This window comes from Coccinella septempunctata, chromosome 5, assembly GCF_907165205.1.
Source record: "Coccinella septempunctata chromosome 5, icCocSept1.1, whole genome shotgun sequence".
Classification (NCBI taxonomy): Eukaryota; Metazoa; Arthropoda; class Insecta; order Coleoptera; family Coccinellidae; genus Coccinella; species Coccinella septempunctata.
In genome coordinates, this window is record NC_058193.1 from 6,694,389 (window position 1) to 6,719,354 (window position 24,966).

At 35.9% G+C, this 24,966-nt stretch overlaps 2 protein-coding genes across 7 annotated transcripts in view; one reads left to right on the plus strand and one right to left on the minus strand.

Moving 5' to 3' along the window:
- Positions 1-24,966, plus strand: part of LOC123314392 (CUGBP Elav-like family member 1) — a 746,764-nt gene that overhangs the window by 542,584 nt on the left and 179,214 nt on the right. The gene's annotated exons all lie outside the window — the stretch shown is intronic.
- LOC123314391 (radial spoke head protein 4 homolog A) lies at positions 21,941-24,035 on the minus strand. Its single transcript, XM_044899668.1, has one exon. It carries the CDS (start codon positions 23,979-23,981, stop codon positions 22,206-22,208), a length of 1,776 nt encoding a protein of 591 aa, XP_044755603.1. The 5' UTR covers positions 23,982-24,035; the 3' UTR covers positions 21,941-22,205.

Below are 24,966 nucleotides of genomic sequence, written 5' to 3' on the forward strand. Positions count from 1 at the left end.
TACATATCTTTGCCACTCGCTGCAAGTTCGGGCGTGATTACGATCACCCACTTATGAACTCATCATCTACAAATGCACCAAAACGTACAATCTTGCATTGATGGTATACCGCTAAGAATAAAAGCTCTCATGCATAGCGGCAAAAGGTGGCTCAACAAAATATTGGAATTTCATTTCCAACTACATATGTCGATACATTAATGAATCAATATTTTTTTAATGAAAATGACGTGAAAACCATTGTAAGAAGAAGTATATTGAACATATATATATACTGGGTGATTCATGAGTCGTTGGCTATAGCCCAATGGTGAACGTAGGTCTTCCAGGCCTTTCAGAAAACTTGCTTATTTTGTATCCTAAGGCCATTAGTTTCGGAGATACGGGGTGATTCATGAATATTGGCCGAAATTTGCGATAGCTATAACTCTGGATTGCAAGATCCGATTTCTATCAAATTTCATGTGTTGCCTCACTTCATAATGCTCTTTCAAATGGCTCATGAAATATCAATATTATCAGGGCAGTACTCAGAATATTTTGATTTTTCATTCAAGCCCGAAAATCTATATGTTTTACATCCCTTACCGAAATTTCGTTATTGCCATTAGACACACATAATTTATTTCAAGGAATTCAATTTTCACTTTGCATCGCACACTTGTCACAAGGGACGAATTCATATTTTATGTCATTTTTTCGAAATGCGGTCCTGTTTTTATTTCTTAGGTGATAATATTTATTATCCTTTGCCGAGATTCTGAATTATTTTGAATTCTGTTGAATTCTCCTTCATTTTGAACACTCAGCACATACTGAGTGTTTGTAAAAAAGTGTTTGAAATTATACAGAGTCGAGCTGTGAATTATTTTGAAATTACATATTGAATTTAGATACAAATGATGTAAACCCTCTTGAAAACTGTAATACGTAAGTGTATTTGCTTCGTAACACACATAACAATTAAAATTTATTCTCCCGCAAAACCTTAATCCTTTTATTTCTTTCCATAAAACAACAATGAAGGAACCGGACGAATTCATGTTTTATGTCATTTATTCGAAACGTGGTCCTGTTTTTATTCCATTGTCTTCGGTCGAGGTTTCAAATTTTTTACAATTCTGTTCAATTCTTTTTCATTTTAAAGCCTTAGTTCCCACTGAGTGTGCGAGAAAAAGTGATTGACACTTCTGACTTCACGGGAGCATTTACGACAGAGAATAGAAGAAGCCTGTGCAGAAGCTAAGCAAAATCCTTATATGAGAAGAAGGGCAATAAATAATCTGATTTTAGGCGCTAGGAAATGCGTCGAGATGGAAGAACTCCATTTCGAACATATCTTATGATCGTACATTTGCAATGTTGAAGAATAAATTTCAATACTTATGTTGTGAATACACTTACGGATTACATTTTCTAAGATGGTTCTCATCATTTGTATTTAAATGCAATATTTAATTCCAAAAGAATTCGAAGCTCGATATTGCGAACACTCAGTATGTGCTGAGGAGGGTTTGAAATGAAGAAAAATTAAACAGAATTTAAAATAATTCAGAATCTCGGAAAAGGACAATAAATATTATCACAGAAGGAATAAAAACAGGACCGCATTTCGAAAAAATGACATGAAATATGAATTCGTCCTGTTCCTATTCCCTTGTGACAAGTGTGCCATGCAAAGTGAAAATTGAATTCCTTGGAACAAATTATGCAGTTTTCAAGGGATGTAAAAAATATAGATTTTGGGGATTGAATGAAAAATCATGATATTCTGAGTACTGCCCTGAAAATATTCATATTTCATGAGCCGTTTGAAAGAGCTTTCTGAAGTGAACAAACTCGTAAAATTTGAACGGAATCGGACCTTGCATTCCAGAGTTATGGCTATCGCGAATTTAGGCCAATGTTCATGAATCACCCCGTATCTCCGAAACTAATAGCCTTAGGATACAAAACAAGCAAGGTTTCTGAAAGGCCTGGATGACCTGCATTCACTATTAGCCTATGGCCAACGACTCATGAAACATCCAGTATATATATTCAATTTGATAATTCAATATTCAAAAACTAATTTTGAAGCGTTTTTAATTGAGATTTTGCATCGAATCACTGGCGCGTCTAATAATTTGGCCAGGGACTGTATAATCCCGTAAATAAATGAAGATTATCAAAATTCCCCATCTCAAGTTCCGAAAAGAGTCATAGGAATCTTAAAAGAAGAAGAAGAAGGATTCTTCTGATCCCAGTAGTTATCGACCTATTAGTTTATTGAGTGTTCGTTTTAATATTTTAGAGAGGCTAATTCTTTTTAGGATTGAATCGACTCTAGAAGACGCTTTCTAAAATTGTCAAGGAGGTTTCAGGAAAAATAGAAATTGCTGTGATCAGGTTCTGAGCCTCACCACTTTCATTCAAGCAGGTTTCAATAAATAATAAATTAAAAATAGGAACAGCATTTGTAGATTTATCTGCCGCGTATGACACCCTACAGGAGACATAAAACGGCTTGAACAAACGCAACAACGTCATCTAAGACAAATGATGCACTTCAGATGGTTACAAAAAGTTTCAAATGCAGAAGTCTTGCAGCGCGCGAGTTATACAACAATTGAGTCTCAAGTAACGAGAGCCCGACTCAGATGGAAGGGCCACATTCTGATATACTGCATCAACTAACAACTAGCGCTAGATAGATCACAGTGGAGGTCTTTGGTCAACAGTTATAATGGAGACTCGAGAAGAATACAGCGGCGGCCAGATCTGGTTGGTGACTATCCATGCCCCGAGTGTGGAAGGATTAGTAGATCACGGCTGACAGGAGGGCACACAGTCGCAAGTAGCCCTAGGAAATTAGGGTTTGATAGCACCGATTTTTTTCGTAAGTTCATTCTCGGTAACGGGATACAGCAATGAATGGAAGGACGGTTTGATTTTCAAACTTTATACTCATCTGAAGTGTGGAGAGATGATTCGCTTACATGCTTTCAGATAGAAGGTTTCGTGTTTTTGTAGATGATAACAGTAGCAATTCCAAAACATTGAATAACGGTCTTTCACAAGGATCAGTTTTAGCACCTCTTCTTCTCGATTTATCTCTGTGTGATATCCCTTCGACTTCTTCTGAGAGATTAATTTACGCTGATGATATCGCCCTCGCATTCCATCATTATGATTTTAGATGCATAGAGGATAATCTCAGTGAACAGGGTTATTGGTGTATCAGCATTTTTTTAAGAAAACTCTTTTTCCTTAAGCTCGAGCTTTAGAGATTTATTATTTACCTCTTCATCAGGAGCAATGAATTGAGGTTGTTACAAACAAGAAAACGCCAGACGCTTTGAAGCTGCACAAAAAATAAATGAACCTGTGACGAAGTTGCATTTTTTTTTCAATGAAAAATGCACCCCGTCTTAGAGAAATTCTTTTGTTTTGAATGATTTTTATTTTATTTTATTTGTTGAGAAGAATTTCGGTTTTCAATTCAGGATTCCGACATCGTTCGGAACTGTAAACAGTCCGCACAGTTTTTATTCCGTGTTTTTAGTTCTAAAAAATGACGTCGAACCGTGAAAAACCTCCTGATTTGAGAGATAACCGAGTTTTTTCTGCCGGCACCGATAAACAGATCTTCATCGACGCGAATATTACCGATTTTTGACATCTGAGGCACATTCCGTTACCGCACCTCTCCGGCCGATATAAAATCAGATGTGCCCCCGCTGGTCAATTAATTGGGGTAATTCGTCGAGGGTTGAATGCGTATGAGTAGTTGTCTTTCGCCGCCGAGTAGTGTTTCGTCGACTGATATTTCATTTTTGCTTCTTGTTTTTTTTTGCTCGTATATCCGCCGTATATTTTCATTGCTTTTTATTTTTCGCTCTGTTAACGACGGTGTGCGTGCCGACGCGGCCGAAGTGCCGACGCGGCCGACGTGCCGACGGGCCGTCAGGAACCAGACAGACCATCCGTTACCGAGTTCAGAGGTAAGATAGCCTTCTGTATTTTATTTGGGAACCTCAGTTTCAACCCGTTGTGTAACCTTACCCTTTTCCCGTTCACTGCGTTGGGGGAAGTTTCTGGCCGGCGTGCAAACACGTCAGAAGCGGAAACCAACGTGGTAACCAGTTTGTGCACCCCTTTACCCTTTCTCTGCATTGGGGGCAGTTTCTGGCCGGAGTGCCACTCCGTCCGAAGCGGAACCTAACGTGGTCACCCGGTGTACACCCTTTACTCTGTTTCCTTTTTCTGCGTTGGGGGAAATCTCTGGATGATACCCGCGTGGTCGCCCATCTTGTACCCTTTTTCTTTATCGGTGCTGTAAGTTTCTCACAGTCCTGTAGTTTGGAACTGAGCCCCAATTACCTTGGCCGCTTAGGGTTCTTTGGTTCTGGCTGGCGAACGATTCAGACACATCCGCGATACGTTTGAGATCGGATCCCCCCTTTTTCTTTCTTTCCGTCCGTTTCATTTCGCGAATCCACCATTTTGTGTACTTGTATATGATTCCGAGGAAAACCTCCTTAGTGTTGTAAAGTAGACTCTTATGTCTCTTATTCTATTGTATTACGATTTTCACTCGACCGAAACTATAATAATTGTGCCGATTGTATTTCTTACCACGAGACAACGAATAAAATTGTGAAATCCGATTCTGACTTTCACTGGTTATCGCTAACATCCCAGATAACACCGAACCTTGTCTTCGGCTTAGAGCTACCAGGGTAGATTTGCTATTTTCCCTTTAAAGAATAGCTGGCGCTCGAGATACCGGAGAAAAGGGCATTACAAACCTTACTTATTTTCTTCTAGATCTTATGATGCAGTCATCCCAAACTCCTATTTTCCAAAAAAAAATTTGGATTAACCAAAATTTCGATTATTCGAAATCACTTTGGTCCACATTATTTCGGATAATCGAGACTGTACTGCAATCGATTGCAGGCATCATGTACGAAAATTTAAAAGAATTATTTCTTTAATAAGAGACATGCCTGTCCATTAGCTATTTAGGAATTCGAAGGAAAATACTACCCCATAGTATCTGAATTAACAAGGGACTATGAATGCAGTCAGTTAGTTTATTGTGTATAAGTATGTGCTGTGTATGTACAAGAGTTGATACTCTTAAGCTGAATTCACAATCAATTCGCGGGCTGAAGTACACTTTGGCTTATAGTCCAAGAGCTAGAGCCAAAAAAAGTCTCTGAATTTCTTAAGCCTGGTTTTTTTTTCAGGTGATTACAATCATAATATACAATAAAATGCTGCGGTCAGTCAAGTGGATGTTAGAACATGTGCCTCTGGTGCGCGGTCAAACATGTCGTGATTACCGACATAATAAAATCAATTTCTTAAGGCTGAAACTTTATAAACTTTTGTATTTTGGTATCTAAATCAAAATTATGATAGTCAGTCAACGTCCAATCGGGACACAGCTGGTCAGTCAGCATTAATGCGCGTAGATAGAAATTGGGACTAGGAATCATCAAAGGATGATTAATGTCCGTAGAATGCATCAAAAATTGTGAAATTCTATTTGCAATTCCTGGACTGCATGCTCTAATTGAAAGTGATTTTAATCCAGCTTTTTATAAGAAAGGTAAAAAAAAACCTCTGCAGATAATGAAGCAGAGCGAAGATTTTCAAAAAACATTGGCTGACCTTGGACTTGCAGATGAAAGCAACCAGAATAATATGTTAAATAGGGTTCAAGGATTTGTTTCCCATTTGTATGTCTTGAAAAAAATTAAATCAATTGACGAGGCAAGATTCGTTTTATTTTAGAAGACGTATAAATGTCTTAGTACCACAAACGATCGTTTTAAAATTAAAATAATCAATGTAGATGGGTCGAGTATGCCAGCATGCCAATCAGAATTGATGCAGCAGTTCTTAAGAGCGAGATTAATTACAAATATTTGACGTAATGCTCACCGTCAAATTCCAACGGAGCTATCTCCTACTGACTACGGCTGGAAATTGGTGGATGAGAAATATGAGTGTGATTGGTTCATAGGCGATCAATTACCAGAACTTGTACAGGATGATATTATTCAACCTTTACAAGAAAATACAGGTATAGAAATATCTTTATCTGAATTAAACAATCACAAATTAATTTATTTTTTAGATTCTGCAACAGCTTGACGTGTCAGATCACGATAGTGAGAATAATGAAATGAAAGATTCAGATGATGAATTATGTGATGATTATTTATAGCTTGTTATTCCTAATGCATTAAATGAATATTAGATAAAAATGTTTGAAAATCAAGGAGTTCTTACCTGTGCGTATACCTGCGTTAGTTGAGTACACTGTTGATTTCGAACGAATTTTATTTCTGAGATTTTAAGGCACAATTGCGACATGGAAGTGCCCTATTAAAATAAATGTGTTACTTTGAATGATTATGATGTAATATCTATAGAGAGCGAAAAAAATTTAATTTTTTATCCACTGACTGACGGGAGTTGTTCTACGAAATGGCTGACTGACCATTTTATTCATTAATAATATAGTCAGTAGTAGTTACAAAAAATTTTCACGCTTAATAAACGAATTACACCCTTCTAAACGACGCTACGCCTCGCGCTACTCACATTAAAGCTGACTGACCAGCTGACCTGTCCCTAGAGCATTGCAAATAGAATTTCACAATTTTTGATGCATTCTACGGACATTAATCATCCTTTGATGATTCCTAGTCCCAATTTCTATCTACGCGCATTAATGCTGACTGACCAGCTGTGTCCCGATTGGACGCTGACTGACTATCATAATTTTGATTTAAATACCAAAATACAAAAGTTTATAAAGTTTCAGCCTTAAGAAAGTGATTTTGTTATGTCGGTAATCACGACATGTTTGAATGCGCACCAGAGGCTCATGTTCTAACATCCACTTGACTGACCGCAAGCATTTTATTGTATATTATGATTGTAATCACCTGAGAAAAAACCAGGCTTAAGAAACTCAGAGACTTTTTTTGGCTCTGGCTCTCCGTCTATTAGCAGATGGCGTTGTTTGTTACCATTCATAATGAAATTCATGTGTAGCACGAAATTCGACGCCGGCTATGGATCATGTGCAGTGCTTTTGTTTTGGTCCATCACATGTTTAAGCAAAGATTATACAACCTAACGTAACCTAACTCTATAATCTTTGATGTTTAAGTACTTTAAGTGGTTATCTGTAACTTTGTTGTGGTGTGTGCTGTTTCGATTGTTTTTTTTAACGGGCGATTTAGAAAAATGGATCAAGATGATCAACTCCTATTATTATTACAGACAACAATGCTAATTTTACTTGTGAAAAAAAGGCAATTGTTGATGAAACGTTGTGCAGAAAGAAGAAGGGCTATTCCAAGACCGAAGAGATGGGCTGTTCGTCCTATTTTGGTTGCCCGAAAAAGATTCGGATTTTATGATAACCTTCTACAAGAAGCCCGGTTGAGTGACCCTCATATATTTTTTCATTTCACAAGAATGTCGGCTGGGACCTTTTTTCTGCCACTGAAAGGTGAATAGAAAAAAATGTTTTCATTCTTGAAATTGCTACTCTTTCGTTGATTCTGAATTATATATTTTTTTCAGATTGGCTATAACATTGCGATATTTAGCTATAGGAGGCAGCTATTCAATCCTTTCATTTGGTTTTCGACAATATGTAACATCATACGAGAAACTTGTTGTATCATTTGGAATGAACTGCCGCCACTTGTGTTGAATGTTTTGTCAGAAGATGAATGGACAAGGATTTCGAATGACTTCCTAAATTTGTGGTCCTTACCGAACTGTGTGGGAGCTATTGATGGCAAACATATCATTATGCAGGCACCTTCGAAGACAGGGTCTTTATTTTTTAATTACAAAAAATGAACACAGGGTTTTTATCTTTTAATTACAAAACATCCTACAGTATCATTCTATTGGCAGTCTGTGATGCCAAGTATAATTTTATTTATGTGGATATTGGTGCCTATGGTTCGTGGTTTGCAGAGTGATGGTGGTGTATTGAACAATTCATCATTTGGCCAGAAATTATTTAATAATGACCTCAATATACCACCACCCTGAGAGTTACCATACTGCCCAAAATTCCACATTTTTTTGTTGGTGATGAAGCTTTTCCTCTCAGGGAAAATCTAATTAGGCCATTCAGTTAACCTAGAGTAGGTTCATTAGCTTGGTAAGAAAGAATATTCGATTATAGACTTTCTAAAGCTAGAAGAACAATTGAAAATACTTTTGGGATCAAGGTTGCTCGGTTTAGGATTTATCATCGGGTCATCAATGGCAAAGAAGGAACAGTCGATGGTATAGTAAAGGCTACTGTATGCCTCCATAATTTTATACGCCAAGAGGAAAATGAGATGTATGTTAGCGATGGATATATGAATAGGGAAGTAGGCAGCACTTTAATACTTGGGAGTGGAGGAAACAATTGACAGAACTAATTAATTATTCATTTTATATCAATAAATTACTATTATTTTTATAATATTGTTATATAAAAAAATAAATAAAATTAAATCAAAAATGAGGTACATTTATTTGTCTACGTTAATATTAAGAAAAATATATAATACATATTTTAAAACATAATCAAGAATGATACAATATTGTTATGTAAAAAAATTAATATAATTAAATCTAAAATGAGGTATTTTTATTTGTCAACTTTCATGAAATATTATGAAAAATTTACATATTTTAAAATATACTCAAAAATTATACATAAAAATCACATATGTAGAGAGAGGATTATTGCTAGAATTTTCATTTGCTAACCCTTAAATTTCTCTTGAATTTTATTACCAGCATCTGAATGTCTTCTATTGAAATTTTGGCAAGTGGTTCACCAATGTCTTTCAATTCTGATGCCCAATATTTAGAAAATAATTCATATGTATCTGTACATATGCGCTTTTTTCTCTGCAATGCTCTTTATGCTACTGAATAAATCCATAAGGAGGGAATCAATTCCACTGACTTCACTTCACTCTTCTTCTGCATCTGATACTTCCAAGTGTTCGACAGGAATATTCAAAATGGTCTCCCTATTTGCTTCTTCACCACATTTATACAGGGAATGAAAGAAGCTCATGAGGGGCCATACAGGTCTGCTATTTGCAGGAGCACCACTTCTCTCAAGTTTCTCTTTAATGAGAACTTTCCTCCTATTTTTCTCTCGCAGGCTTTTAAACCTGGCCTTTATTGCTTCCATCACTAAAACGTAAGTAAATTATTAGTACTTGATATTAACACTTGAAGTTTTTAATACATTACCTGTGCAACCTAGGGTGTTACATATAGATATCCAACAATTTTTTTTTTTAATTTGACTTATACCCTTTATCATTTTTGTCGTACAAGGGCTTGAAATTCTAAATGCACTGTAGCAACGCTTCATCATCAATTTCACTTCGTACAGCATCCATTATTGTTTTACAGCACAAGAAAACTTACTATAACAACACAAGGAACAGAAAGAAGGGAATAAACGAAAATTCGAACATAATGTTATTGGTTTACAGACAATCAATTCTTTCTCTTTTCGTTTTCAGTTTGACTGAAAGTTAGGTTATTTTCTTCTTATATGACAGATTTGCTACAAACTTCATAACGCATGCGTTTGATTGAAGTCCGAAGTTGATGAAGTTGTGAATGGTAAATTACGTGCCAACTTTCGTGCCGAAGTGCACTTCGGCCCGCGAATTGATTGTAAATCCAGCTTTAGGTGTGTATGTGTTATATGCGATCAATGTATAGTAAACTCGTACAGAAAAGGGACTCCAAACAGATTGTGAAAGGGAACCGAGGTACCATAGTCTCACTCACTCTGAAACGCATGCATAGTGCTCTCGCGCTCACACTACCGGCTGAATAATTAAACTACTATTTTTCTGAATGATAAAATATAACTTTTCTGTAGTCACTTCAATGACATATTTCAATATCAGACATGTGAAAATAAGTTAAGTTCTTTTATCTTTTGTGCAGCTTCAAAGCGTCTGGCAAGAGTTTTGGCCAATGGAAAGTGTCTGCCACTTATACTATAATTTCAGAATAATATTCTTTAAAACATATATAAAAGTCAGCCATGTAAAAATAAGTTAAGTTACACTTATTTTTATTTAATTTGCCACCTAGTATCTGCCAAGGTGTCACTAGGCAAGCTCCACAAGTTCGCAGTTATTCAAAGCACATGAGACTCTACTGGATCCTAAAGTTTCATCTGTGTGAAAATAAGTTGTCTGGTCGCTCTAGGATCTTACTCTAATATGAATTTTTCAAAAAAAAAAAAAAAACAATTTCAAAGAAACTTTGTTGAGAGTCAAACTTTCGGCTTTGAGGTATTACCCTTACACCTGTGGAATGTAAAACTAACCTAAGGAAATCAAATTTCGTTTCTAAGCAACGGTAATTCACAAAATTTCGCAGTACATTCGTATTTCACTGAATATTATTTTGCAAGTAACTTGAAATCAATTTGTTCGCAAACGAATATGTAATATTCGGAAAAGAATGACATGTTTCAGGTAACGGTAAGTGAATTACATTCGAAGTTCGAAGATTTCTATTCTTCAACGCATGAGAAACGGCATCTGTTTCTAGGACCATACGGAAATTCTATAACAAGCAAGCTCTGGTGAACTTATTTGTTATTTTTCCTTTTTCCCGCATTTTTTAAATATAAAATTATCTGTAAAAATTTCTGCAATGCTGTTTATATCTATAGAATTATTGGATTAGCAGCAGAAAATTACCACTTGGAATGTTTCGACAACCAATGTAAAGATTCCGGGTCTCAAAGCCCAAGCATTTATTTTTTTTTTTTTTAATTATGAGAGTGGTCCCAAACGCGATATTTGCTTTATATTTTTCGATTCCGTTTTCATCTTCGTGTTAGCTATAAGACGATGTACAATCTTGAAAAGTTTCAATAATTTCAGATGAAATTTGTTGAAATTTGCTGTAGACATGTACAAAAAAAATTGTATTCGATTTATGAATAAACTTTTTTCACAGCAATCATTCGAAATTTTTGTTCGTTCAGGAAATAATATTCAAATTGGAAACCTTATCACCAACATTGCAGTTTTTCCGCAATTTTGTGAAAAAATTCGGATTTATCCACTTTTTCGGAATTAAGCACTCATCCCAGCGAGCACAAAAACATCTCAGAGATGTTAAAAGTAAAAGATTTCGAGACATTAAACATCCACTGTTTATAGATGAATAGAACTTTTATAGAACAGCCAATGTCCGACGCAGGCGGCTATTATAAGGATGTCCCTGGGATGTCACAAGAAGAACTTCTCCGAAGTTTTTTTGATGCCTTTTCATGGACACAATGAAACATTTCTAAAGCGATTTGCGCACACGAAATCGCTGTTTGTAAGACATTTTATGAAATTCTTTTGTGAGGCCCTTTTTCATTCATTCGAATGTTTGAAGATACCACATTCAATTTTGAATGAACTACTAAGTTTTGGAAAGGAATACAGAATACTATATAAGAATAAAAATATTTTAATGATTCTCCAACAGGTACAAAAAAAATCACATTTCACATAAAAAATTGAATAACAAAAATCAAATTGATCAATATTATACGTACAGAGAAGAAGAATAAACAAAAAAAATAAATATATCACATTCAATATAAAAAACATGAGTAACAAAAAAAAATATCACATTCAACATGAAAAAAATAGAAATATTAGAAAACAAACAGATTATAATATTACATGTAGAAAGGAAAAATGAAAAAAATATATATATATATATGTTAGCAAATGTTAATTCGACCCCCCTTAAAATATACTGATAATGTCCGACGACGAATGTCGAAGGAAGAATAAGAATATAGAACCTATGCTCTGTGAACTCTGTGCTCCAATGTTACCTGCTCTCTCTTTTGCACAGGCCGAGCACACAATTACTTGAACTACCTTGTCGGGCGGTACGCTTTGTACCTGACCCTTTGTTAGAGCACCTCCACGTGCTAGATAACCGACCGCCATCTTACTTTGTGAATAAAAAGTACCAACCACGTGATTTATTAAATCTAACATATATATAAGTTTATTCTCCCTTTATTTTATCGTCTCTGTCCTCTGCCTAATATGCCTAAACCAATCTTTGGCATAGAATTCGAATTCTTTTCTAGTGATTTGGGATTTTTTATGGATCACATCTACAAAATAAGAACAATAATTTACAAAATATATGATGGTTAAGATCATTATTTTCAATTGAAATAACAGAAGAAAATGCTGCATGAAAGGATCTGGAAGATTTGTGTTGTCAGTTCCTTCTGAACAGGTTGATTTACGAAACTTGATATTATTTATTTGTACTGGTATTCGATCAAAGATGGAACAATATAAAGGAGTTTTCAAAAACAAGAACTTTTCTGGGACAATTTGAATTATTTTGTGATTCACAAAATGATGAATGAGTATCATCATTCATCATCGTCGGAAGAGCAATCTGACAAAATATTTTGGGAATAACAACGGCAGAGATAGATTATCTAAATATGTTGAAATCCTCTACGATATGGCTTTAAATTTTATAAAGATATTTCTTGAATAATTATAACCTTCCATGTTATTCAATTATTCCAACCAAATTACAATGAACTCTAAAACTCCCAAATATACAAATAAAAAATTAACCACGCAGCGTGGATTCTTTTGATGTTATAGGTGTGTTTCTGGACATTAAACTATACCTTCAATTCATGTAATACTTACTTTTTAATTGTTTTTGGTTACAATGAAGAGATCGATCCTAAATTCACAACCAAAACCAACACAGAAGTAGTTAATATTATACTAATCACCAATCAACATTCAACTCCGAACTGTCCACCGTCCAAACTACGAAAAAAATGGAAATGGCGGCAATATGAAATAGGTGAATTGTATATTTTTTTATCTGGAATAAACCTCTCAAGGCAAACCATGCGATGTCTAGAGAAGATATCCACAAGTTTACATTATTTTCAACTGGCAAGTACCTCTCAGTAGGTAGACGAAGAAATGCCACAGATGGCATAGATCGGAACAAATAAAGATTTCCAATAGCCTTTGGAGACCTCTTTGGGAAGTGCATATCACGTTTCAAAAATACATTCTCATGCCAACATTTTCGAAACATCCCAAAACATTCCAGGGATGTTTGTGCTCGCTGGGCAAAAATTCACAGATGTGACCAGAAACCCTTACTTTGAGGTTTATACATAACTGACCACACTCATTAGAATATTACTCTAAGATAACGTTGAACAACATGTATCTCGCTTATGCGTCGAAAACGGGGTATATGTCATGTGCCAAAAAGGATTCTCCCGGTGTCCAGCAACCATATATGTTTGTCCAGTTTATAATGAAACACCCTGTATATACCTCGCACAAGCCTACGATGTTTTCTTATTTAATTCATTTAGATTCAAACCACTAAATTAATTCCAATGTTTAAAAAAAATTCTAATTAAATTACAGTAGGTATCTAAATTGTAAATTGATATACATATTGTCAAGTGACATTCTGAGTCAAACTTGAAAATCTAAAAACGGTTGTTGATCTTCCATATATTTATACACTATTCCTTCTCTAATTTATATATTTCCAGTTTCGTCTTTTATAAAATTTATTTATATTTTTTTTACTAACGTGTTATTGTATTGTAGTTCTTCTCCTCTTGCCCAAATTCGTTTTTCTTCAACTACTAATATCTCGCGAAACATCTGGAAGAAAACTATTCTTCAAGCGACATTTTTCATCAGGAATAAATGCCGCAGATAAGGGTTTCATTCATATTTATATATTCATATCAATTGAATCCATGCCTGTCAAAAGCCCTTTTCAAATGAAAAATTATTTCAAATTGAATTGAAAATTTTAAAATTGGTTTCATTGAGTTAGCCTGAAAAGTTGGATATGCCAGCTTTACAGAATTGTAGACGAGGTGGAAACCCTCGTCGTTTCCAAAGAACCTGTCAGATGTCAGAACTTTCTCGGGAATGTCATTTGACTACCTAGGCATAGAAATTATGTCAAGATAAAACGAGTGAAGTAAAATGATCGGCCAATTAAGCCAGTCTAATATCAGGTGCACTTCGAGATATCATCTGGAATAAGACTTATATGAATAAAAAAGCAAAAGTTAAAATTTACAAAACCTGCGATATTGACATACGCTAGAGAAATAAGAGCAGACATGCGAGAGAATAACAAACATCCACACATCCATCAAAACTTTCGCGTTCAGAATATCTATTAGCTATGTCTTCTGATTGACGTATTGCATTCTCAGTTTATCAAAACTTATCAATTTTAAGTGTGTTTTGAAGGATTTTTCAGAGCAGATAGAACCAGTATTTTTTTTCAAAATCAATTATGTTTTCATTCCTTTGTAGTTAAACTTGCATTATAGTTACATTCTGTTAATAATAATAAACGGTTCGATTTTCCAAAGAGTTATTTGCTGAATGAAATGTTGTCCACTTATGTAGCTACTGCTACGTCAGTGCCCTGCCGATTCCGATGAAAAGATGAATTTTGCGTTGTTCTATTTCCACCTTCACGACCCTATCGCCCCAACTCCACAATGCGTGGCGGACGCCATTATACTCTTTGAAATAAAGTACATTGTGAATGGATCGCGCAACGTTCCCCATGACATTTTCCATATCATGCATACGCTGTTCTTTTTCAAGTTTCTCCGTGCCCCCTTTCTCTTCAGAGATGGCAGACATTGAAAAATTCGTATATACATAAACATCCGACATTAAACTAGGAAACTCTGGGTTTCTTTCGAATTTGAGACGAAACTCTGGCGTGAAGCACCTCTTCGGGTCGAGGGAGTTTTATGAGAATATAAATTATTTTCTTTGCTGTTTCAATGGAATGCTTGTCGTGGTTTTCCCTGTTGAAGAAAATATTTTACTCTGATAACGATGGAGATCCCATGGATACCTCACTGTTTTTTTCTGATCCAGGTTTCTGATTGAAAAGGTCATTCTAGCCTATTGAATGAAAGTCGCGTTTCCGACCTCGATTTTGAAAAGATGGATAATGACCAAAATCGCACCCCTCTACCTTCTTTCGTTTTCAAGTTATAAGTGAAAACTAGCCCTGGGCTGCTCTTCTCGAGCATTCGCAATATATGCGATCGTACGCATCGAAAAACGTTGTGATGTTTTTAACAGCAAATAGCAGAGTTTTCCAGAGTATCACCAAAGCATTGTGTTTAGCCCATATGAATGCACACAATGCTTTGGTGAAACTCTGGAAAACCCTGCTATTTGCTGTTAAAAACATCACAACGTTTTTCGATGCGTACGATCGCATATATTGCGAATGCTCGAGAATAGCAGCCCTGGTACCAATCACTGAGATATCCAGTTGCTAGTTTGAAACTATAGAAATAAGTAGGCATCAAAACTGTCATGTATTCTTTCAATTCTTATCCACACTTTTATATTCATGGCTTCAAGGAGAAATATTGAATCGAGTGATGCAAATCAATATTATCATATGAAATAGTTGTTAGAAAGCAAATGATGCACATTTTATAAATAAATTACTTTCGATTCTAATGAACTGTCCAATCAGCAATCCAAATGGTTTTGTGTAGAACAGTTTACCTACCATAATACTGTTATTATCACCATAATACGCTTCCACTACAAAATGAACTCTGTGTAATGCAGTGTTGATTGCATCTCTCACAAAATCAATTCATGAAGTAGCCTTTTTCATATTGCTGAATTGTAGAGTTCGAGAACAATCTCTTTGCTGACCTCTTGATATCATAAATACTAAGTTATCTGAATTCTTGAAATGATGTACAGAACTTGAATTGTTTGTTGTCGCTCTTCAGTATAAATCAATGAGCGATACGGTATGAACAAAGAGGAACAACTCCTGGTATGAACAGGCATAATACAGGGTGGCGATTTGAAAACGAAACAGACGAGATTACAGACGAAATAAATTTTTTCGATAGAAATGCTCGGACAGGTCGATTTCTGTTTCGAGGGGGACTTAAGATGTAGGTTACGGACGCATAGCGCTTCAACCCTTGCTACTACAACCCTCACCCCCAATTTTTGAATAGGGAAGATGGGGTGAGTGATACCTCATTTGAAAGGTATTTTTATACTGATTTCAGCACAGTAATTGTTTTTCATTTTATGCAGTAGTTCTCGAAATATTCTTAACTAAGTATTTGAAAATGAAGGGGTGTTTTCATGGCACTTGTAGTGTTTTTTTGTGAAAAATCGACATTTTGAGCTTCAAAACAACCATGACTGTGGCTTCCTTCCTCCAATCCACTGACATAGAAATCTTTAATCAAGATGTCGAACAAACAAAGCGTATTGCGAAGGAGCTCAATCTTGCTGAAACTCAATCTAAATTATCTTCGATATAATTTGCCGTATTTCCAACAACATGCGGTAACACTTGATCGATAGAAATCTCACCCCATCTTCCCTATTCAAAAATTGGGGGTGAGGGTTGTAGTAGCAAGGGTTGAAGCGCTATGCGTCCGTAACCTACATCTGAAGTTGTCACCCTCGAAACAGAAATCGACCTGTCCGAGCATTTCTATCTAAAAAATTTATTTCGTCTGTAGTCTCGTCTGTTTCGTTTTCAAATGGCCCCCCTGTATAACTTTAAAACAAAACACGGATGTCATTGTCATGAATTCAGCTTGTTATTCTGAAGAAAGAAGAAATTTTTCTGATAGAAATTTTCTTGTTCTGTGTTTGTCAACTTAGTAACGTTCACACTTTCGGAGATTCAATCATTTTTATGGAAATGTGAGCTTTAAACGACGATAATGAATTATTACATATTGGAGGTAAATATCAGAGCTGAATTCGTTATTTTTATCGAAAATTAAATAGAAATGGAGGTAGAATATTAATTGGTTGAGTAATTTCGGGTAATATGGCACACCATAAGCCTTTTTGGAAATAAAATACAAAATTTTTGATATTGAACAATCTTTATTCGATGTATCTCTTCTTTGAACTTAAAAGTATCAAACAATGATAAATTAAAGCTAATTAACATAGCAACATAGCTCCAACAATCTCTCCTGTCAAAATTAAATATTCGTTAGAATTTGAACAAGGTAGGTCAATATGGCCCAGGCCATGGTAAAGTGGATTTTCTTCCTAATTTCGCATAATTGGCTTTGTCGGCTGGTAGAAGTTCTTTAGATGCCAAACCTCTCATAGTGGTTGGGGGTAAATTGTACAGTTTGGTAGTTTTCAGCCTTTCAATGAACCCAATTTCTTCTTTTCGCTTTTTTATGGACTCCCTGCATGTATCTGTAATTATTCATTTATTGTTTATAAATACTTAATCGTTCCCCAACTGGAATGACAAAAGTCAGTTTATGCTTATTTCAGTGATATATTAGCATACGTTCAAGGTTGGATTGATACATCAATGCTTGCAAAAACTTCAGTGTTCGGTTCTCAGAAGCTCATTATGAAAACTTAAAATGGCTTTATTTTTGTTTCGGGACCGGTATAGGAAAAAAGTGTTTCTTTTGACCTCATGAATCTACTGTTGAAATATTTGTAAGAGTCAAAGACTCACCCTGTATATATACTATGATTTTTTTACCACATTATAATTGTTATACAGGTTTTCATAAAGTAAAAGCTGTAGTTCCTCAAAAGGCACTTCTCTCCAAGTATTTTGAACTAAAAAGTTATTGAAGAATCCAATTATTAGATTCTCGATTCGAAGATGAATACAGGTCCTGCCAGTAGAACATCCAATCTGCCGCATGTGTGAAATTATGCGCAGAAGGAATCTGCCTGACTCAGATTTCCTGGGAATCGTCTGATTTTATTTTAGCGACGACTCATGTCGAAATGTCGAATTATCTTCGACGTTATCTGCCAGTCGGGCGAGCACCGACAGCTCACGTCGGGAGGAAATTGAGCCTTTCGTCGCGCGAAAATTCTGCCATTTAACAAAGGAGCTACTTCTTTTTCGTGTTTCCAGACCTGAAGGATTTTCGAGCTTTGATGTGCTTGTCTCCTTTCACGACACGCGATTTCTACGTTGGTACCCGATTATCGGAATTGGAGATGGCCGAAAGAAGTGATCTGATGTAGATATGATGCAGGTTCTAGTTCCGCGATTTGATTGAAATTATGTTTCAACAATTCGTGGATATATTTGATTATCCGGATTCCAAAGATTAATTAATGCAGTAAAAGGATAAGTTCAAACTGCGAGGGGATTTTTTTAACAGAGGTAGATCTGATCAAAATAAAGCGTCTCGCCAAGAATTACCTATACAAAGCCTTCAAAATGACGAAGTTGAAGAAAATTGTCATCACAATCTTCTTTTTGTTTGAATTCCCAACATTCTTAGCCGACATAAAAATGGGGTGGAATAAGGGGGCAAAAAAAGCACTTTGTCAACACAAGCAATACAGTGTCTCAATTTTCTAAACTGTTTTCACCTCAAATCGCACGATCCAACAATTTTTTACAAGTAATCTGATGTAGGTAATTAATCAGATAGTACTTACTGAACCATTGTGAACAATATAATGCCGGTCCAAAGAGTGGATACTCTTTGGTATCGTTTTCTGATGCCGGAGTCGCATTCAGTCCCGTACTTGAAATAATGAAATTCGGTTGAAATTCCAGGGTTTATAACTTCGCCATCTTGAACCTTCTCTGAAATGGGACGGCAATTCAGAATTGTCGTTCCATTAATGCGTGCTAGTCATGAATTAGCGCAGTAACTCCCAGAGACGCTGAAACATATATGAACAAACTGTAGACCGGTTTTAGATATTTTTGTGTTGCCAGCGGCACTTGCTGGCGGAGTACTATGTGCTCCTTTTTTTTGTTGGTGTAGCAGGGGAAAATCTGCAAGTTAGATGAACCACTCTCTTGAGGGGAAACAAGTGTGGGGATTCTCACTCTCCTGAGCTAGAGACCCACTAAAAACCCTTAACTGCTTCTTGCAGGTTTTCACCTCGCACCCTATTGTGCTAGGATTTATGTGTTTCCTTCCTCTTTTGGGTAACACTTTATTGGATTTTAAATAAGTTTCTGTTCTTATTTTAATCTCGTTTTAATTGATCTCTTGGTTTCCTTCGATTAATTCGCATTCTCTTGTCTTCCTCTGAGTCGTAGTCTCCTGAGTTCTTGATTCGGATGGTTTTTCGCTGTTTCGAATAATTTCTCGGCTTTTCTGTTCATGAATTCCGCTATAGTTTTCCATTTTAGGTCCCTATAAATCTGTCTATTCCTGACAAACCAAGGATGCACATCGTAGCAGCTTGTTTTCAGTGGCCTGAATTCTTTTGATATGGCTCTTTGGCGCGAAACCCGAGGCAACTGATCCATAAGTCAGTTGCGGCCTAGCAACGGCTTTAATAATCTTCAATTCTGTCTCTTTCGACATGTGGCTTCTTCTTCCTATCAGAAGGTAGAGTCTATTCATCGCTGCTTTCGTTTTGTATATTGCTTGTTTGATATGACTTTTCCAAGTAAGTCCTTTGTCAAGCGTTATTCCTAAATATTTGGCTTCATTTTTCCGATCGATTTCTTCGCCGTCAACTTGTAGATGCGTTGTGGGTCGCATTCTTCTCTTCTGAAGTAATATTGCTTGGCTCTTTCGTCCATTAAGCTTGATTTTCCACTTCATGCACCAGTCATTTGTTTCGTCAATCGTTTCTTGTAGAACTCGTTCTATTACTACTGATTTGCGGTGTCGAGTTGCTATGTCTGTGTCGACAGCATATAAGCTTAGCATGGTTCTTGGATTCTTCGGAATATCGTGAATGTATATGTTGTACAGAAGTGGCCCAAGTACTGACCATTGGGGTACTCCAGCCTCTATATCTTTTGTTGTGGAGCATTCTCCTTCCACTTTCACGTAAAATCTTCTATTTTTGAGATAATTCCGTATCAACTTGCATATTTTGATGGAATATCCAGCACATCTCATCTTGTATATTAATCTTTTATGCCATACTCTGTCGAATGCTCAGCGGACGTCTAGTTAAACAAGACCTGTAGCTTGTTTATTTTGGAATCCCTCTGTAATGTATTCTGTGATCTGTTGAATGCTCTCTTCTGAATCCGAACTGTTCTGGTGGTATTAGTTTCAGATTTTCGGTTTCCTCATTTGGCCTCGTGGCTATAATTCTTTCTACTATTTTCCTAACGCCGACAGTAGACTTATCGGTCTGTAGATACAGGGTGTTAAAATTATAAAAAAAAATGTTTTTTATTAATAACTTTCACACTGCTCTAAATATTTTTATGAAATTTGAGATATAGGTTTTGAGCATCAAGGAGCACTTTTTGCATAATATCATTTCTTTTCTATTCTACCAGAGGCGTCCGTACTGCAGCGGGACTGAATATTTTCAGATAAAAATTGATACGCCACTGGTTTTTCCGACAATAAAAATTACTATTTGAATCCTTATTTAATTTAGAGCTAATTCGGTTTCTTGACTTTTTCTGTACGAGGCACCGTTTCCGGTTAAACAAATAAAACACATTCTCATGCATAAAGCAATCGCCAAAATTTGATATGGTAGGTACATAATAATAATAATAACACTATTTTTGTGAACGATTTATTCATGCATGATAATATGTTTTATTTTTTTAACCGGAAACGGTGCCTCGTACAGCAAAAAGTCAGGAAACCGAATTTGCTCCAAATGGAATAAGTATTTGAATAGTAATTTTTATTGTCGGAAAAACCAGTGGCGTATCATTTTTCATCTGAAAATATTCAGTCCCGCTGCAGTACGGACGCCACTGGTAGAATAGAAAAGAAATGATATTATGCAAAAAGTGTTCCTTGACGCTCAAAACCTATGTCTCAAATTTCATAAAAATATTTCAAGCAGTGTGAAAGTTATTAATAAAAACATTTTTTTTAAATAATTTCAACACCCCGTATCTCGGAGAGGAAACATTTCTCGACTTATGTTTATATGACAAACAAGGGCTTATTTTTGATGTAGAATACGTGGTTAAAATTTCTTGTTTACGATCTGGCCACCCTGTATAGCTGCTCTTCCGATTGTAGAACCTTTTGTTATGGATAATTCTCAACCAATATCATTAAGAGCCATTTTCTTGGTACTTCCATTCAAAGCCATATAGTTAAGGTTCTACCTATTATCAACCCCTTACAATTTCAAACAAGTCTTGATAGGATTCGAAAAAGTATGAGAATTTAAAATATTATTCACCGTAGCTAGTGATACACAAGCAAAGTACCTACAAAATAGAATTTGCCACACTAGAAGGTTATATTAGGAATAGTGAGTATTCAGTTCTTCCTGAATTTCGTCGTAATTTTGGTATATATCTATATTAATAAAAGAGGATCTATGGTTTACTTCAAAATGCTTTATTGATCGCACCAAATTGGACAATTCTTCTTTTGTTGTGATTATTATTGTTAGGGCAAGGTTTATATAACAAAATATTCCCAAAAACAATTGTACAGAACAGAAAAAAAGGCATTCCTTTTTCTTACGACCAATCGAGCAATCACGATGAGTTAGTTATTATTATCTACCCTAGAAATAATTTAAATGGCAAAACTAGGTTTGCCGGGTCAGCTAGTATTTGTATAACTCTTATGGAGTATGCGACTGAGTCCTAGTGTCATTATGAAAATATTTGCAATATATAAAGAATTGAATCGCCGATGTCAGCTATTTTTATCGAAATGTGGAAAAACCGTCAACAAATGATTGTGAAAACAAGTTTCATAGACTCTAAAGTTCAACTTTTTTTCCTCATAAAAAACCAAAGAAACAAAAGAGACAGGGTGGCTTCAAGACATCCTTCAACTTCAATTAAAAAAAAATCAATGCTTTGCGTACAAAATTGAAAGCAAGAATTAGTAAATGCCGTTTTTGAATGGAGATTCTTGAGGTATTACTTCTCCTTAATGATGTCATATGGAGTAAACAGGCCATCACATTCGCACATACTCAATACATAACATGTTTTAAATGTCGTCAATCAAACTCTTATCGTTATCAATAAATTTAATATTTGTTGACGCAATTGAAAAATATCAACTATTCTCCTTCAATAGCAGAAAAAAGTAGAGAACATTTGAAATCAACTGAATCTAATTCAAACAAGAAATAATAAATTTCTCAATCTTCTTCTTCCTCTTCTTCCTCTTCCTCTTCTAGCTCTTCTTCTTCTCCTTCTTCAGGGCCTACTGGTTTTGGCTTAGGCAAATGAGCAATTCTCCAATCTTCTTCTTCAGCACCTGTTGGGTCAAACATCTCCATGATTTCAGGACCTTGCGGATAGTCTTGCTGGATTGGTGGCAATGGATCCGGGGAGAAATTAGTCACAAGATATTTCAACCCGTTTCCTAAATAAATATTCTGAAAAAGCTTTCCTTGTGTGGCGAAACAGTAAGCCCCGGGCCATAAGTGAGACCTAACTACCGCAACGGCAAATTCTTCCATGATCTTCGAGGATGATCGTACAGACCAAGCTGGAATACTTTCTATCTGAGCATCTTCTGAAAGTGGTGTGAGAAGTGGTGGCCCAGTTTCAGCTTCTTGTCCTGGAGCTTTGGGTCTATCTTCTTCTTCCTCAGCCGGTGCTTCATCTTCTGCTTCGTCCATCCGTTCAGGCTCAGCAGTTGGACTCCACCAGCTGGTCCTTCCTTGAGAAAGTATATATTGAGTTTGATGGACCCAGAATGACATCGATTCATCGATAAGATCTTTCAGAGGATGAGGCTCATATTTTGGATTTATTTTATATGATGTCTTAGGCCCCTCCATTTCTTCATCTTCCGCTGGCTCTTCTTCGTCATCTTCTCCGGCAGTTTCCACACCGAAGGTATAGTATCCTAAAGGAGATATTTGAGTACCAGCTGAAATTCTCGCTATTTGTGCCCTGAGATAATTCTTCTCTTTTCCTGGAAATTCCGGATAGGTCAAAATCTCTTGATCTAAAATGCCAGTGAATGATTTATAAATTTGTCTTGCTACACATATTTGTTCAGGTGTCAGATCTGGTAATTGTTCCCATGGGTCTGTGAGATCTGATGTTACATAATAAACCTTTGAGTTGACACCCACACCTGACGGCTCTGGTGGTACTTTTGGTGGTTTCTCATAAGTATTCAATGGAAGAGGGGGAAGCTGTCTTGGAAATTTTGAGTCTTCACCTCCAAGCTGCTGCTCATGTGCTAACTGATGAAGTCGTACAGTTATTTCATCTTCCTCATATATTTTGTGGGCTATCTCAGCATTGGCGGATAGGATATTTTCATCAATCACGTTTGGCTGGTCATTCTCGTTGAAGTTTTCATTTCTTCTCATATATTCTTCTTCCTTGAGTTCAGTTTCAACGATATAATAATTTTTATAAAGTCCGTATATGACACCCCAAAATCTGATGAAGGCTATAGGCTCGCTATGCACAAGTTTTTTCATAGCGACAGTCAGACAAAACATATCGTTCTTAGGTAATCCAAGACCTGCATGTTCGAAGTAGAAAAGCAACTGCAACATATCATTTTGAGTCATATCAGCTAGTTCTAGATCTGCGGGATCCATTGTAGTCTGTTCTTCCGTTTGAATTGGTTTAAGAAGTTCCATCAGTTTCGTTGATAAGACATATCTCCCCTTAGACACATAAACGTCCTCCAGATGGTCCAAGCCACTCTTGAATCTTCTTTCCTTAACCTTCCTACTGTATTCTTCAAAGAAATCTATTACATTTTGCGGACGTTCTGAAAGAATTTTATTCAGGACATCGCTAAGATGATCGTATAAATTTTCTCCTGTTGCTGCACTGGCTTTTTGGAGGAATGCTTTAGCATGAACATATTCACTATCTGCATTAAGGGATCCTGCTGCCTCTCCCTCTTCTTCACCCTCAGCAGGTTCGTAATCATATATCATTTTCACTAATGTTTATTTTATAATTCAATTCTTCTGTCAAATATCGACAGAGCCGTCCAGAGTTTAATAGTTTCGGACCATAGAGATTTCACATTTATGGGAAGGAAGTGGAAATTCATTTGTTGGTACACTCTAATCCCATACATCGGAGTGAGGGAAACAAGTGATGGAGTAATTTCACCCAGGCTAGTGTTCTTTTAGTTACTCCATAATTCCTTCCATTATTTTATGAGAACTTATTTTGAAAACTATAACGATTGACCATATTATGAATCGAACAATATTTTCAGCTGATCATAACATCTTTCAGTGAAATTAGTTGGGTCAAATTGAACATAACTTCTAAAAATGAAACAATAGTTACTTAGTATGAGGAGTGTAGAGAAAGTATATCTTTCTATTCATTGTAGATAAAAAAGTCTCTGTGTCGAATTAAATGTTTAATTCTAGCTGCAGAAATAACACTTTTTAGAGAGATCATATTATTATATTACTATATTAGTTTATCAGCTTCTTCTATGTGGGTCCATACCTTCGAGTTCGATACGAAATTTATTGATTTTCCACTGTATTCAACAAAATTCATCGAACTTACACTCTTTACTAAAATATAAATGTTTCCAATAATTCATTCATTGCAGAGACATGCACGAAGATCAAAATTTCAAATCTCTGATTTGTCATTTATAACTGGAACGTCTGTAGAATGATAGGTGCACAAACATATCCCATTGGACCAAAGGAATCCTTAGTAAAGTGCGTTCCAAAAATATTCGTCGTCAAGTAGGCTATGAAATTTTGAAGGCTGATGTTCGGTGGCTGAACGTATGTCTTTCCTTGAATTACTTCATCTTCCCAAAATGCAAACAATGATGACATTAATCTATATATCGTAATTTTGTACGGAAGGGCACTTTTTAGAAAAAGTCACCTGTAAATTTTACCCAACGTTCGAAAAGCATTTCTTTCATTGAGTAAGATGACA